This window comes from Orycteropus afer, unplaced genomic scaffold, assembly GCF_000298275.1.
Source record: "Orycteropus afer afer isolate SDZICR_OR568_19922 unplaced genomic scaffold, OryAfe1.0 scaffold00365, whole genome shotgun sequence".
In the NCBI taxonomy this organism is placed as follows: Eukaryota; Metazoa; Chordata; class Mammalia; order Tubulidentata; family Orycteropodidae; genus Orycteropus; species Orycteropus afer.
The window spans coordinates 1,073,627-1,090,532 of record NW_006921952.1 but is presented as its reverse complement, the minus strand read 5'-3'; the positions used below and the strand labels follow the sequence as shown (position 1 = coordinate 1,090,532).

The 16,906-nt window shown below is 44.4% G+C and overlaps 1 protein-coding gene across 1 annotated transcript in view; it reads left to right on the top strand.

Moving 5' to 3' along the window:
• The first annotated feature begins 8,255 nt into the window (after positions 1-8,255).
• The window catches only part of CALD1 (caldesmon 1), a 128,432-nt gene continuing 119,781 nt past the window's right edge, over positions 8,256-16,906 (top strand). Inside the window, exon 1 of the mRNA XM_042782540.1 lies at positions 8,256-8,326. Within this exon, the coding sequence (XP_042638474.1) occupies positions 8,256-8,326 (71 nt within the window). The remainder of the gene's footprint in view (positions 8,327-16,906) is intronic.

The window sequence follows — 16,906 nt, the reverse complement described above, 5'->3', positions numbered from 1 at the left end:
AAATCATGAAGGAAAAAAAAGAAGTCTGTCAGGTCTCTTGTTTTGCAAATGGGAAAATAAAAATAGAGAAATGTAATGCTGACTGAGCAGTGAAGGAAAGAGAACTCTGGCTGTAACCGGTTTCCCTGTTCTTCAAAATCCAAACTGAAGCCCCTGCAGTTGAACTGATTCCCATTCATGGCAGCCCCACGTGTGGAGCATAAAACTGTGCTGCACAGACTGTGCAGTGGCTAACGTTTTTGGAAGTAGACAACCAGGCCTTTCTTCCATGGTACCTCTGAGGAGACTCCAACCCCCAACCTCTCAGTCAGCAGAGAGAGCATAGGAAAAGGATGTCTATTTCTACAGACTTTGCACCACTCAGGGACCTCTGCTCTTAGTAGGGCTTTGCATTTTGCTTTCCACTCGCTAGAGAAAAGAAACAACTGAGAAGGCCAAGCTCTTCAGGGTGACCTGTTTATCTTCATTTCTGCATTGCCGGTCTTGACAAAGGTGCCTTGGTCATTATATGCCTTTTTTTTTTTTTTTTTTTTAAAGTAGCACAGATTTTTGGCACAAGACGGTAAAGGTTGAGCTAACGTGAAGTCCAAGCTGTATGTTAGAGTCCATGTGTTTATTTGGTTTTTAAGTCCCCAATGAACCAGAAAAAAGCAAAGCGGTTGATAAATTGAATTTTTTTTAAAAGGACAAAAGTTCATTTCTAGAGCCAGAAAGAAACCCTGCCAGATTTACAGCGTAACTACCGCAACTGTGGGCGGATAGGACTCTTGAGATTCGTGCAGAGTCTGTTACCAAGGTCTTTGATTCACTTTGTAAATGGTAATCAGTCAAGAAAGCAGAGAGACAAATCAGCTTGAGTTACATTTTCCAAGATACCCAGGATGATAAAGTCTAGAATAAAAACCCAATGGTTCCAATCAGCCACCAATTCCTGAAAGCCTACTGTATCCCACTGGTGAAGAGATTTGTAAAAAGACTATATCTAGTCGTAAATGGTCTTAAGAACAAAAGCATGTGATAAGATATCAATGAACCATTTAAAGGATGATTAAAGGGCCCAAATGATTAATTAAGAAGCAGTGATTAATTACCAAAATGAATTATAGACCTTGGAGGAGGGAGATTTCACTTTCAAGCCAGGCATCAGGAAAGGCATCACGAAAGGGGTGAACTTTGAACCCAAGCTTCCTGATTGAATAGAATATGGGTAGCAGAGAGGAGAAGGAAGATAATTTAAGATGCACTGGAATAGCATGAACAAGAGTGCAGCGGTAGAAACTTGTAAGATACATTTGAAAGGCAATACTCTATTCTGGGGGCCCCTGGGCGGTGCAAACAGTCATTTCTCCCAGTTGCTAGCCAAAAGGTTGGAGGGTCAAGTCTACCCAGGAACACCTCAGAGGAACTGCTGGTCTATTTCTGAAAACTCAGCTGTTGGAATATCTTGTGGAGCCCAGTGCTACTCTGACACACACACATTGCTGTGAGTCAGAAACAACTCTCCGGCAACTGGTAAGAGGACAAATCTCTCTCTTGATTGTCTTGATGAAATGTTGATGGGAAGCCGACCATGTTGTCCCAGCACCTATCTGTCAGTGTCTTGCACTGTGGTGGCTTGTGTGTTTCTGTGATGCTGGAAGCCATGCCATCGGTATTTCACATACTGACAGGACAGGTTTCAACAGAGCTTTGAGGCTAAAACAGAGTAGGAGGAAAGGTCTGACAATATCCTTCTGAAAAACCAGACCCTGAAAACTTTGTGGCGCATAGTTGGACTCCATGGAGTACGTGGGGTCGCTGTGAGTTGGAATCAACTTGATGACAATGGTTAAACTGCTCTTAACTAGGGTGATGTGGGATGATCAGATTGAGAGGAAGGTTAATGATTTCTAAATCAGGGAATTAGAGAATGGACTTACAAATCAAGCCATTTAGACTTGGAAAGAGGAAAAGTAGGTATGCCGTGCCTGATGCACCCATCTTTGCTAGATAGGAGACCAGGTATGAAGCCATAGTACATGGAAGTAGGAGGAACCTTGGGTCCCAGGGGGTCAAACCATCACATTTTACAGATCTGAAAAGCTCAGAGGGAGAGTCAGTTTAGGTTTCTTAATACTGAGGCCAGGTCAGTGTTTCCCAAGGGTTTGTGGAGGAGGGTCACTGAAGGAGAGAAGGCAAGTGAAGGTGACTTGAGAGCTGAAGTATGGTATCTTTTGAAGTATGTTACCCGGCAACCTCCCAGCCAATAGAGGATGAGAAGTAGCATCACCAAGTTGCATGATAGCCTGACTGAAATCAAGGGAAAGAATGGTTTAATAAATGGAAGTATACTTTAGTTCCAAATTCAGGGAGGAAATGGAAAAGAGATAAAGAAGAAAGTGACAGAGAAAGAGAAAAATAAAACAGAGAAATGGAAGACTAAATATTGCTATACATTCCACCATGCAACAATGGACTTCAACGAGATGAATTGACACGGTGCTGCGATGATGGGCTCAAGTATAGCAGGGATCATGGAGCTGGCATGGGATCGGGCGGTGTTTCATTCTGCTGTGCATGGGGTTGCTATGAGTTGGAAATGACTCGACAGCACCTAACAACAAACAACAACAAATTCCACCATGAAGAAACATCATCCCACAGAATGTAGAAATTATTGAACAATGTAATTAATATCACATGCAAGTAAAATTTTGCAGAAGATAATTCAAAAATGGTGCAGCAGTCTATTGACAGAGAACTTCCAGAAATTCAAGCTGGATTCAGAAGAGGATGTGGAACAAGTGGAATCGTTGCTCACATCTGATGAATCTTGCTGAAAGCGAAGAATACCAGAAAGATGTTTACCTGTGTTTCCTTGACTATGCAAAGGCATTTGACTATGTGGGTCATAACAAATTATGGGTAACATTGCAAACAATGGGAATTTCAGAACACTTAGATGTGCTCATGAGGAACTGTACGTAGATCAAAAGGCTGTCACTCAAATGGACTAAGAGGACACTGCATGGTTTAAAATCAGGAAGGGTGTGCGTCAGGGTTGTATCCTTTCACCATACTCATTCAATCTGTATGCTGAGCAAATAATCCAAGATATTAGACTATATGAAGAAGAATGCAGAATCGAGATTGGAGGAAAAATCACTAACAACTTGTGATATGCAGATGACACAACCTTGCTTGCTAAAAGTGAAGATGACTTGAAGCACTTACTGATGAAGATCAGACTACAGTCATCGCTATGGATTACACCTCAACATACAGAAAACAAAAATCCTCACAACTGGGCCAATAAGCAGCATCACAATAAATGGAGAAAAGATTGAAGTTGTTAGGGATTTCATTTTACTTGGATCCACAATCAATACCTATGGAAGCAGCAGTCAAGAAATCAGACATCATATTGCACTGGGCAAATCTGCTTCAAAAGACCTCTTTGAAGTGTTAAGGAGCTTACTTCACTTTGAAGTGTTAAGGAGCAAATATGTCACTTTGAAGATGAAAGTGCTCCTAACACAAGTCATGGTTTTTTCAGTCACCTCATACGGATGTGAGAGCTGGACAATGAATAAGGAAGACCCAAGAAGAGTTGATGCCTTTGAATTATGATATTGGTGAAGAATACCGAAAATACCATGGACTGCCGGAACAAACATATCTGTCTTGGAAGAGGTGCAGCTGGAACACTCCTTGGAAGTGAGAATGGCTAGACTTTGTCTCACCTACTTTGGACATCAGGAGGGACCGGTCTCTGGAGAAAATATCATGCTTGGTGAAGTAGAAGGTCAGAAAAAGGGGAAGACCCTCGACAAAATGGATTGACACAGTGGCTGCAACAATGGACTCCAGCACAGCAAGGATTGGGAGGATGGTGCAGGACCAGGCTGTGTTTCCTTCTGCTGGACACGAGGTCACTATGAGAGCCAAATGGACGGCAACTAACAACAACACTCCTCTCGTGGCAGGAGAGGGAAAGACAGCAAGAAGAGAAAGGAAGTGATGAGAGCTCAGGACACCCTATGGTGGTGATAAATGCCCAAGGCACACTGGTCTACCACGTGGTGCTGTTTTTCCAGGCCAGGGGCTTTGTGGCATCATTGCTGAAAGGATAGGCAGCATGATAAGTGATTTGAAATCAGTGCCACTGACATGTCACTTAATCTTTGCATCCAGCATGGGTATGTCCTATATATAATGTAAGAAAATACAATATATAAGAACCCATGTTGAAAAAACAGACCATCAGAAGGCAATGATGTATCTGCCTCTGTGGAACATTTTGTTACGTTACAAAAGGAGTCCCCATCAAAGTTCTTTAGAAGCAAAACTACAATCCCCCAGCACAAAAGTTAGTCATGACATCTTTTTAGAAACCATGTGTCACGTGTATTGATGTGACCACCTTTAGGCTGTGTTTCTCTTTCATGCTCCTGTGCCATCTGGGACACCCAGGGGCTCTACTGTTAACGGAATACCTCTGTGGTGCAGTGGTTAAATGCTTGAACAAAAGTTCAGTGGCTTAATCCCACCAGCCACTCCTTGGGAGAAAGCTGTGGCAGTTTGCTTCTGTAAAGATTACAGCCTAGGAAATCCTAAAGGGCAGATCTACTCTGTCCTATAGAGTCACTATGAATCGGAATCAACTTCACAGCAATGAGTAACAGGTCTGACATTTCACCACTTCGCTGGTTGAGATTTTGTTTCCTAATCACTGTGACTGTCAGTTGCAGTGGATTCTGACTCCTGGCAACTCCACGTGTGCAGAATAGAATGGCTCCATAGAGTTTTCAAGGCCGTGACCTTTTGGAAGCAGATCTCCAACCCTGTTTTCCAAGGCCCTTCTGGGCAGGTTCGAACCACCAACTTTGCAGATAGTAGTGGAGGGTTTAACTGTTTATACCACCCAGTGACTCCTTAACCAATGTGCTAGGAAGAATTTGGCATTGAATGGGGACAGGGAAGGTAATGAAGGATTACTGGCCAGGGACATGGGAGCTGCTTCTCCCAAAAGAGATGGAAAAAACTCATTTCCTTTCTCCCCAGACCTGCCTCCCTTACATGGGAATGCTGCCAGGGAAGTTCAGGAAAGATTTGGGAGAGAAACCTGTGAGGATTAGAAATATCCTCCAACCCAATCCTGGTTGGAGAGCCATCTTCACAAATATACACACCTTCTCTCCCCAACACAACACACACAGGCACACCAACAAAGGATCATGCCACACAGTTCACAGATGTGCATTCTTCCCACCCCCCACTGCTACACCCACCACAGTCCACAAAGCACAACCCAGAAATGCACTCACATACAAGCAGATGCATCCCCTGCCCACCCTTTCTCTCTGTCTCCCTCTATATCTCTGTCTCTCTCTCTCCCTGTCTCTGTCTCTCCCCTATTCCCCCTCTGTACATACTCAGCAGCATTCTGGTGAGTAAGTAAATAGGTAGGGGAAAGGAAACCAGTGCCCGAGGAAGTCCTAAAAGGTGCAGGGTAGAAGGAGAGAACGGTTGAGAGTAACAGAACGTGTGTGGTCAGAGAGCTGGGGAGGATGGCCAGCCAAAGGGACCACGTATGGTTGTCTGTTTCACTTCCCCAGGCTCTGTGCATCTTCTGCCTGCCTGGCATATTTACTCCGTTGCTTATGAACCCCTAGGTAGAGGCTGGGGAAAGTGAACATCCTGCTGACCAGCCACCAGAATGACCATTTCACTTTGATGGGATAGGAGCCAGGACCAGAGGCTAAAAGAATGCTCCCAAAGCTGTTGTCATTGGGTGACGTCCAGTCAGTTCAGACTAATAGTGACCCTGTGTACAACCGAACGCAACAATGCCCAGCACTGCACCGTCCTCAACAATAGTTGCCATGCTTGAGGCCTTTGTTGCAGCCTCTGTGTCAGTCCACCTCATTGAGGGTCCTCCCCTTTCTCTCTGCCCTTCCTTCTACTTTACCCAGCATGACCTCCTCCTCCATGGAATGGTCCCTTCTGACCACATGACCAAAGTACGTGATACGAAGTCTAGCCACTTTTGCTTTTAAGAAGCATTCCAGCTGCACTTCTTCCAAGACAGATTTGTTGGTTCTTCATGGTATTGTCAGTGTTCTTTGCCAACACCACAATTTAAAGGCATCAGCTCTTCTTGGGTCTTCCTTATTCATTGTCCAGCTTTCACAAGCCTCTGGGTCTACTTTTAACCCTGAAAATACCACAGCTCGGGTCAGACTCACCTTGGTCTTCAAAGTAACATCTTTGGTCTTTAACACTTTAAAGAAGATTTTTGCAGAAGATTTGCCCAATGCAGTATGTTTGATTTCTTGGCTGGTGTTTCCGTGTTGATTGGGGATGAAAATACGATGAAATCCTTTACAATTTCAATCTTTTCTCCTTTTATCAAACTAGTTGGATCAATTAAGAAGAATCAAACGGTGTGCCTGTGGTCAGACCTCTTTTTCTCCTCTCACTGCTGTTGCTATCGTTATTTGTGAGGGAGTTTATGTGCAACGAGAGAGGAAAGAAATCTGTTTCCTCACCCCCACCAGCGTCAGGGGAGCTGAGGTGTGCACCCCCTGCCCACGGGACTGTTCCCACACACATCTGTAGCGGCAAATCACATGCCCTCTGTGGTCGTTAACAGGAGCCTGCTCCAGGGCCAAAGACCCTCAAACAGCTGCCCAGGGGACCCTCCAACCACTCTTCTCACTCTGATAATGATGACAAGATCAGGCCGGAAGACAGACATTTCCTTAGGGCTGATAAAGTCATAAAAAGGAAAACTGCTTCCTTCCTTCAAAACTAGCAAAGTCTTGGGAAGCAGTATTGGGAAGAGAAAGATAGAAAAACACATTTAAAGAATTAAAAAACCTCAAATGAACACACACAAAAATGGAATTTCTAAAAATTTATAAGCAGAATCAATAATACCCTAGGGGGTGGGGGTGGTGAATTCCAGAAGTGTATATAGTCTTTTTTAGTTGGCTGAGCATTTATTTTTGTTTTTGCGGGTTTCTTTTTGTTGTTTTTTTAAGAGAGGGACAAAAAGCTTGAAAATAAGGGATTGAACCACTGATCTGAGGTTTCTGAACTTCGCGTCAAAATCTAAGCGTTGATGTCTGCTCATGCAGACAGTGATGCCATGGGTGATGACGCTGGGGTTTGTACAACTCCTTTTTTTTTTTTTTTTTTTACAGCGAGCAAATGGCCTGTCTTCTGTGCAAAGAAGGGGCTGGAAAAAATTTTTTTGTGTGATCTGAGTGCAGCAGAGAGTCTAGGATTGCAGAGGAAGTGGGGGCCTCTGGCTCCACACAGGAAACAATCTTCCAGCCGGCCTTAAACGCCAGATTCCAGGCCGAGTTTAACTAACCACTGACAGCTCTGTAAACAAAGCCAGGCTGCAGGAGCCGGCTGCCCCTTCTCTGGGAGTCATTTTGGGTTTGGGGGCTGCGGGGGGAATTCTGGAAGATTCGGCTCCATGGCACAGAAAGGCAGGGGGCGAGGGGTCCTCATGTGAAGAGCTGGAGAGGGGAATCTCGGCTGGGATTAGACGCATCGCGGAGGAGGTAGGAAAGGGTAACGTGGTCAGCCTGCGTCTGTGGAAGGAACAGGGGTCTGGAGCTCAGCTAACAGCTTGCTCATAATTTGATGCTTTTGGAAATGCTTCTTCATTACGTTGACTCAGAGTATGATATCGCTGAAGGCTTTATTCTCATGCAGAGTGAATATCATTTTAGAATATGCACATTCTACAGAGATGGTCACACTACTCTCTTTTACTTTGCTCTGAGCCGCTACATATTTCTTCTTTTGCCACTTTTTCTTCCCATTCTTTTTCTCCTTTCCTCTTTCTTTGTTCACATTTTCGTAACTTCTGTCTGTGGTTCAGCACATTACACATCACAGAATCCTTCCCAAGTGCTCAGTGATTCCACTACTCTCTCGGGTCTTCAAAACCTCTCTGCTGAGATCTTTATTTAAGTACAATCCCGGGGTCCTACTTATTTGTCTGGAAGAGTTTAATGAATGAGACTGAACGGAACGTGTAAAGAGCTCGGCTGGAAAGAGAGAAATTGGTCACTGGCTGCTTGCTCAGTCTTCCAAGGGGTTGTTTGTTACTACTAAGGAAATATGGGAGGAGGGGGGGAAAGACAGGAGGAGCTAACGCAATATACACGGGAGATCTCCTAACTCACCTCTCATGGATTCTCCCTACACCCTTAGGTCCAGACACTTCCTGGTCTCCCTAAAACTGAAACCACACCATGGATGACTTTGAACGTCGCCGAGAACTTAGGAGGCAAAAGCGGGAAGAGATGCGCCTGGAAGCAGAACGGTAAGGACCCTGGTTGACAAATACTTGCATTCAGTTCTTAACAGAACGTTGGTTTCAGGCCTCAAAGACCAACACCCTGAAGGATCAAATGCTACTGTACTATATGCTCAACTGTTTGCAAAAGCAGTTATGGAAAACTTTGCTAACTGTGGAGACGCTGAAGGAACCCTCATGGTGTAGTGGTTAAAGGGCTTGGCTGCTGACTGAAAGATCAGTGGTTTGAACCCACCACCCACTCTGAGGGAAAAAGATGAGGCAGTCTGCTTCCATAAAAATTTACAGCCTTGGAAAGCCTATGGGGCAGTTCTACTGTCTATAGGGTTCCTATGAGTCAGAATGGAGTTGATGACAGTGGGTTTGGGTTTGGGCTAAGACTTTTAATTCTACTTAAAAAGAAAACAAATGTCAAGACAAAGGTTCAGAAAAGAGAGATTTGAAAAGCTTCAAAGAGTTGCATTTAAATCAGAGCGAGTCGTTCATACTAGAATTTTTAAACGACTAAGGCAGTGTGTGAATAAAGGCTTGAAAAGCAGTGATCGAGGTGAACTGGCAGAACAATGCTCCAATGCGCGAGATTGACTTTTAAGTCCTTTAGAGAATGGGAAGTTTCAGTCTACAAAAACACAGTTGTCAGGCCGCAGATGGTTCTTAGGACACAGTTTTCAGTGGAAAAGCAGGCAAATCCAGGAATCTACACACAAAGGGCTGCCAGCCAGGGGGGTTTTACTGTGGGCCTTCTGAGTGGTTGGAAGCTCTTGTGTGAGGCTGTGACGTCGGGGCAGGTGGGGAATCGTGAATGACGGTGCACAAATGCATGTTTGGAATTTTTAGGCCTCAGACCAAAGGTCAGTGGCATTTAATGTGGCTCCAATCAGATCTTTCAGAAAACAGATTAGGTGCTCACAGGATGGAACTTCTTAAAAGACTTATGATCAAATCACTTTTTCCTCCCAGTAATCCCAGTGCACAGATGAAAGAGTGGAGGCAAGGGGACCCCTTAGTGGCCCTGAAGTAGTGTTGTTTCTAGCTGCCACACGGGGGGTCTCAATTTGTGACAACCTCATGCACAACGAGAGGACACGTTGGCCAGTCCTGAGCCACTTCTGTGATTGGCTGCGAATCAGACCACGTATCCATAGGGCTCTCACTGGCTGGTTCTCAGCGGTGGATCACCAGGCCTGCCTTCCTGGTCTGTCTGAGTCTGGCAGTTCCACTGAAATCTGTTCAGCATCAGAGCGGTGCACACGCCTCCACCAACAGACAGGTAGGGGCTGCAGATGAGGTGCTCTGGCTGGGAGTCAAACCTGGGTCTTTTGCATGGAAGGTGAGAATTCTACCACTGAAACCACCCTGTCCCCCGAGACCCATACAGAAGTAGAACACTGGGAACCTGTATCTATAAAAAAAAAGGATGGTGGATGTCTGCTCCATTTATTTGTGTGGAGAATGTGAAAGAAGAAGATAAAATGACTGCACTTGGCTAACTTAGCCAGGTAGGCTGCCATCATACCATGTCTATACACATGCACACACACACTGCACAGTGAGTGGTTCCTGGGCTCTGTGCCTTTAAGTCCTAGTTCTGCTACTTACGAGTTGTGGGGCAGTGAGCAAGTGACTTCTCTTTAAGGCACAGTTTTCTTATTTGTAAAATAGAATATCCACATAGCTTGTGTGGTTGTTGTGAAAATTAAAAATGAACTTCATCAATGGCCTAGCCTAGTTCCTGGCATGCAATAAACTTTCCATAAGTGGTATTATTATTTTTTTTTTCCTTATACCTATTGTTCTTGTTATCAGCATTGCCCTTAGCTAAACAACTAAGAAACAATATGGTAATATAGCCAGAACTAAACACATCCTTCAGACATGTTATCAGGAGGGACCAGTCCCTGGAGAAGGACTTCAAGCTTGGTAAAGTACAAGGTTAGTCAAGGTTAGTGAAAAGGAAGGAAGCTCCTCCATGAAATGGATGCAATAGTAGACTCAAGCATCGCAGCAATTGTAAGAAGGGTGCTGGACAGGGCAGTGTTTGTTTCTGTTGTACATGGGGTTGTGCTGTGAGTAGGAAGCAACTCGACAGCACCTAATAACAACAAACATTGATTCCAACAGAAGGACAGGCCGTTGTCATTCTGTGATGGGACAAGTCAGAAAAAGTGTCTTGGAGGTGGCAAGCCACAAAGGAGTAGCAATGGTGATGAAGAGCCAAAGGGATACCAGCAGCAAGTGACCAGAGGTGGAAACAGGAAGTCGCAGCTGGAAGCTTGCTGAGGGTTGGAGGAGGGATGAGCTGGGCCTGCACATCCTGGGTGTTTACATCTCACATAAAAGACAGTGGACCAAGATGTCGTAGGGGCATGGTGTGTGATGCATGTGTGTTTGAAAACACTGCCATCCTCCAGTGAACTGGAGTGCAGGATATCAGTACTGGAATGGTCCAGATGGTAATGAGGTTAGAATCAGGGAGACAAACACAAGCATGAAGAAAGATCAGATAGGAGAATCATTGTAGAGGAAGAATTAGCAAGCCTTTCAGGAGAGGGAGAACTCCAAGAGAATTCCAAAGAACATGGATGTGAGGAGCTGGACAGAGGGACTTTGCATTGTCCCCCATGGGGAAGCTGGGAAGGTTCCATTCTTGGAGTTGGGGGAGAGGGGATGTTACATTTCATGTGTAGAAACCATAGCTGAATGGACATTTCCCCCAAGACATAGACAATCTCAATCGTTGTTCAGAAAGGGACAGAAATTGTTATCAGAGAAGTAAATCAGGGTACACTCAGCATGGAGGTGAGAGGACAAACCCTGAAGATGGATGACAGTGGGTGACATTCTCAAGAAGGCAAATGTAGAGGGATGGAGGGGCCATAAAGATGGACCGGAAACTATCAAAGGAGACAAAATGCCCAGCAGCTGGGGGAGAACCAGGGAAAGTACATGGCACCAATGCTTTGTGGACATGGAAGCCTTGTAGGCAGTGCCCAGGCTGGGGGTGTGGTAGGGCATATCACTCAGTTTTTCCAGTGATGTGTTCTTTGGCCTCAGGTTCTCTGACAGACTAGAAAGCAGCTTCACCTGATAAATATTTACATACCAATCAAGTTTCAGCTTTTAAATTAGATATGGGGAAAGTAGTGGTGAGAGAGGAGTAGAGATGGTTCCCATGTTCACATAGCTAATAGTAGGCTAGGAGACGCAAGTGTAGCAGGGTTAGGAAACAGGTGAGGCCAGAGTGGAGGGGCAGAGTCAGTGCTGGAGGGACCAGGAAGAAGGACGTGGATGATGGCCATCAGGCTAGATGAGTATCTGAGGCTTCTTTGACTTCTATGTGAGGGGGAGTCAGGGAGTCAGTGTGAAGGACAGGAGAGAACTAACTTGGTGTAGCTAGAGTTGAAGAAATCATGTTTGTCAGAACCAGGACTTTGCTCGTGAATTGGCCACATGGCTACAAGGTTCATTCCGTCCAGTTTTCTGTCTTGTGTAGAAGGATTTATCTTCCTTTAAGGTCAGTCTGAAAAGTGACATCAACTAAGAAAGCTCAGTTAGCTACCCATAATAACTGAAATAAATGTGTCATACACAAATTCACCTTGCCCCTGTTTGTCTCACATTTCTGCCACTATCATGTCTTCTGAGGTGTTGTATTCCATCTATTTTCTTATTTTTTCCCTTTCTTTTCTTCCTTAAATAAGCACCTCCCTTCTGGTTAGCAGTCAATGCCTTAGGCATTACGCTATCAGAGCTCTTTTTTTTTTTTTCACATTTGCCTAAGTTTGCCTTTCATATTTCAGCCTTCCAGTTCTGCTATTCTGGGATTTGTTAAGTCCATGTTCACCCACTAGGACTTTGTAGAACTTGATGGTTTATGGGAATAGTGAGGTCAGGCTCTATGGCCCAGCCAACTTTGATGGGAAAGTGCAGGGTGTGTTCAGGAAACAGATGGTCAGGACCAGAAATCATGGGCTGTCTACACCCATGGCTTTGCCCTGAAGACAAAGGGCACGCAAGACCCTGGGTAAGTCCCTCTTCCTTCAGCTCCAGACCTTGGCTTCCTCTTCTGCACTAGGAGTGGGTGTTTCCTCTGGGGCATTGGTAGTAATTTTTACTTTCTTTTTCCTTTTAGTATTGTTTATTTTACTTTTTTTTTTTTCCCAATGATCATATATTACTTTGTTTAAAACCAGATAAAGCATAAGGTAATTTTTCAATTTGGGAAAAGGATTTCTCTGGTCCTATGTAGCACACATGGGACCAGACTGAAGAAGACCTAACTTTCTTTTGGATTTAGGGAACTAAAAGAAAGAACTCAACCCATATTTGGGGTGGAAGTGGAGGGAATTAGCAAATGGGAGCAGCATCAAGGCTCAGGGCTACAATTTCTTCATTCGCTCATCAAGTGACTTTTTATTGAGCATTTACTTTGCTCCAGGAGTCCCTGGGTAGCACAAACAGTTAAGAATTGGCTACTAACCAAAAAGTAGATGATTCAAATCTACGCAGAGGTACTTTGGAAGAAAGGCTTACAGATCTCCTTCTGAGAGTTCACAGCCACTGAAAGTTCTATGGAGTACAGTTCAGCGTTGAAACACATGGGGTGGCTATGACTCAGAATCGGCTTGACAGCAACTGGTTTGAGTTTTGGTTTCTTGGCTCCAAGCTCTATTTTGGAAATTGAAAAGAATAAACTTAATGCTATTCAACCCATACATAACTAAGGGATGATAAAAAGACTTCATTTCTAGACCCTCAACCATAATATAAAAACTAAACTCACTACCATCAAGTCCATTCCAACTCATAGTGGCCCTGTAGGACAGAGTAGAGCTGCCCCATAGGGTTTCCAAGGTTGCAATCTTTTTGAAAACAAACTGCCTCATCTTTCTTCTGCAGAGTGGCCAGTGGGTTTGAATGGACAAATTTTCAGTTAGCAGCCAAGTACTTAACCATTGTACCACCAGGGGTCCTCACAAAGGGAAATTAAACCATCAAAGCCAAACTCATTGCCATCGAGTTGATTTCAACTCATAGTGATCTATAGGACAGAGTAGAACTGCCCCATAGGGTTTCCAAGGCTGTAAATCTATGGAAGCAGACTGCCACATCTTTCTCCTGCTGGAGGTTGTAGCCTAAACCAAACCAAACTCATTGCCATTGAGTTGATTCTGACTCACAGCAATCCTATAAGACAGAGTAGAACTTCCCCATAGGGTTTCCAAGGCTGTAAATCTTTGGGCAAGCAGACTGCCTCATCCTTCTTCTGCAGAGTGGCTGGTGGGTTTTCTGCTGTGGAGTGGCTGATGGGTTTGAATGGCCAACCTTTTGGTTAGCAGCCAAATGTTTTAACCACTGCACCACCAGAGCTCCTTGGTTGTACTCTAGTCCATTTCAACTCATCTAGCTTTCCACAACCTAGCGGAAACCTAACTGAAAACACCCTTCTTCCTCTAGTCCCTTAGCCTGTACAACCGTTATGCTGTTGACCTTGTACTTCATTTGGCTTTCCTACTCTGAGTTCTTGAGATAAGTCTTTAGATTTGGTAAAAAAAAAAAAAAAAAAAGGAGGTAATTCATTCAGTCATCAACAGAACATTGATCAATTACCTACAAAGTAGAAGATATTGTGCCAAACCCCAGGGATCACCAGTTAACAGTACAGACATTGTCCATCTAGTCATAAAGCTCACATCCTGTGTAAATTAATCATTTGAAAGCAATCAAAGCCAAAAAGGGGAGAGAAAAAAATCTCAGTAGGCAGAATGGAATGAGCAGGTAATCAGAGAAAATCCTAAATGCATTGCCTCTAAGTATAAGTCACTATATACACATCTTAAATTAAACCCTATGTTTGGATCAATGACTTATTTGAAAAAAAAAATCAATCAAGAAAAGTTCTGCTGCGTATTCTTTTCCACCTAACTCTTGGAAATCTTCAGATAAAAACAAACAGATCGAGTTTTGAATCTGTTTTTCCATTTCGGTCCCTCCCACTCTGCCTCTGTCTCCATATTCTCAGTGTTCCTTAATGTCTGCTCCCTGCTCTACCAGCTTCTTCATCCACACTTGTTCTGCTTGGATGGCCTCTCCTCCTGTCCATGTTCCCATCTGTCTACTCGGCGTTACGTACAAACATGCTTTTGTATCATCAGGGAACACGCACTTCTAGGAGGGGAAGAGGATACATTTGAAAGGGTCAAGTCCAGCTGCCTTTCTATTCAACCACACAGGAACCTTGGCCTTTTCTGTGTATCTGCCCAAGATGGACTCACCAGGCATGTTGTTGTTGCTGTCTCTGACTCGTAGCAGCCCAGATACAACAGAACGAAACGTTGACCAGTCCTGTGCCATCTTCACGACTCTTGGGGTCCTCGAGTCCGTGGTGGCAGCCACTGTGTGTCTTAAGTGTCTTCCAACCCAGGGGGCGCATTTTCCAGCAGGATATCCAACAGCATTCTGTATGAGCCACAGGGTTTGCACTGGCTAATGTTTGGAAGTAGATCATCAGCCCTTTCTTCCTAGCCTTTCTTAGTCTGGAAGCTCTGCTGAATCCTGCCCACCATGGATGACCCTGCTGGTATTTGAAAGACCAGCGGCATAGCTTCCAGCCTCACAGCAACGTGCAAGCCACCACAGTATGACGCACTGACAGACTGTGGTAGAATAGAATATATATGCTCCATAACAATGAAGAGGGAGCTCTGGTGGTATAGTGCCTAAGACACTTGACTGATAACCAGAAGGCTGGCGGTTCAAACCCACCAGCCACTCCTCAGAAGGAAGCTTGGGCAATCTACTTGCGTAGTGATACTGCCTCGGAAACCTAAGAAGGGGTCGCTATGAGTCAGGTCCGACTCGATGGCGCATAACAACAACAACATAACAATGAAGAAACACCAAGAAACATGATGGTGGGAGGCAGTATACATTAGCAGTTAAGGACATGGACTTTGGCATTAAGCAACTGGTATCAAATCCCAGCTCCACCACTTAACAAGCTACATGACCTTTCAAATTATTCAATCTTTCTAACCCTCTGCTTCCTCATCTGCAAAATGAGGGAGATCATACTCTCCCCCTCACAGATTTTGTGGGCGTAAAAAAGGATAATATACGTAGTGTTAACACAGCGCTGAGCATCTAGTAAACATTAACTAACCATCTTATTAATCATCACTGTCATCCAATTAGAGTGCCTAAGGCATTGGCTGCTAACCAGAAGGCTGGTGGTTCAGACCCACCAGCCACTTCTTGGAAGGAAGATGCAGCAATCTATTTCCGCAGTGATACTGCCTCAGAAACCCAAGGAAGGGTCGCTATGAGTCGGGGCCAACTCGACGGCACATAACAACACAACACAAAGAACTGAAGAAACATTTTATACTTACCATAAAACCAAACAAAATAAAGATATAACAATCTTTTCTGCACTTCTTAGAGGACACGAGGACCTTAGGCAAGGTGGAGAGCCGGCATGGGCCATCGAATGAGGAGTGGTGACTGTGTGAAGTTGCTCATGAGGTCTGAGGAAGGGTTGTGTTGCCTCAGCTGGAAGAATGAACACCAGTCGAGTCAAGCTATCCTTTTCAACTTAGCCAAAAGGACTTTGAGCTCTGGTATACCTCCTGAGAAACCTGGAGTGCCACTCTGTCCATGACAAAATCTTCAGCGGACATGGTCTGCCCGGTGGTGAGCTTGTTGTCACAACAAACGGCTCTCTTCCTTTTCAAGACGTGAACTCATTGCATTCCCAGCACACATGTTCCACACCCAATGCGAGTTCGTCTCTCTGATCAGAAGAAAGGCCTCTATTGTAGAGTCACGTTATCAGATTAGAGGCTCAAAGACAGAACTAAGGGAATGAAAACACCCTTGCTGTTGTCATCATTCATAAATTTTTATGGACCTCTGAAATAGCCTGATGATTAGACATTCGAAAGTAAATATTTTCACTAAACTAGAAAAACAAGCAAGTTTTTGAAATCCACTGGGTCTATGGAATCACCTCCCAGAACTATACACTGAAAATTTTTTACGTGATTTAATAAAGTAGGCAATCAACAATTATAACACACACCCCACACACACCTAAGAGACCACACACTTCCACATACAACCCACATGTATGACACATACTACACACACCACACACATCTCACACCCATACTCATACACATATACCACACACACACACACACACATAAGAGACCACACACTTCTACGTACAACCCACATGTACCACAACATACTACACGTGCCACACACCACATACATACCACACCCACCACGGACACACATACACCCATACTCATACACTACACACACACATATAACAGACCGTACACATCCACCACACATATCCACATACAACTCACATGTACCACATACCACACATACTACATACACCACACACCACGTACATACCACACTAACCACACACACACCCCACACTCACACACACACACACACACACACCACTTTTACTCAAAATGCTTACTATCATGACATTAAAGTTGTTGTTGTTGTTGTTATGTGCCGTCGAGTCGGCCCCGACTCATAGCGACCCCTCCTTGGGTTTCCGAG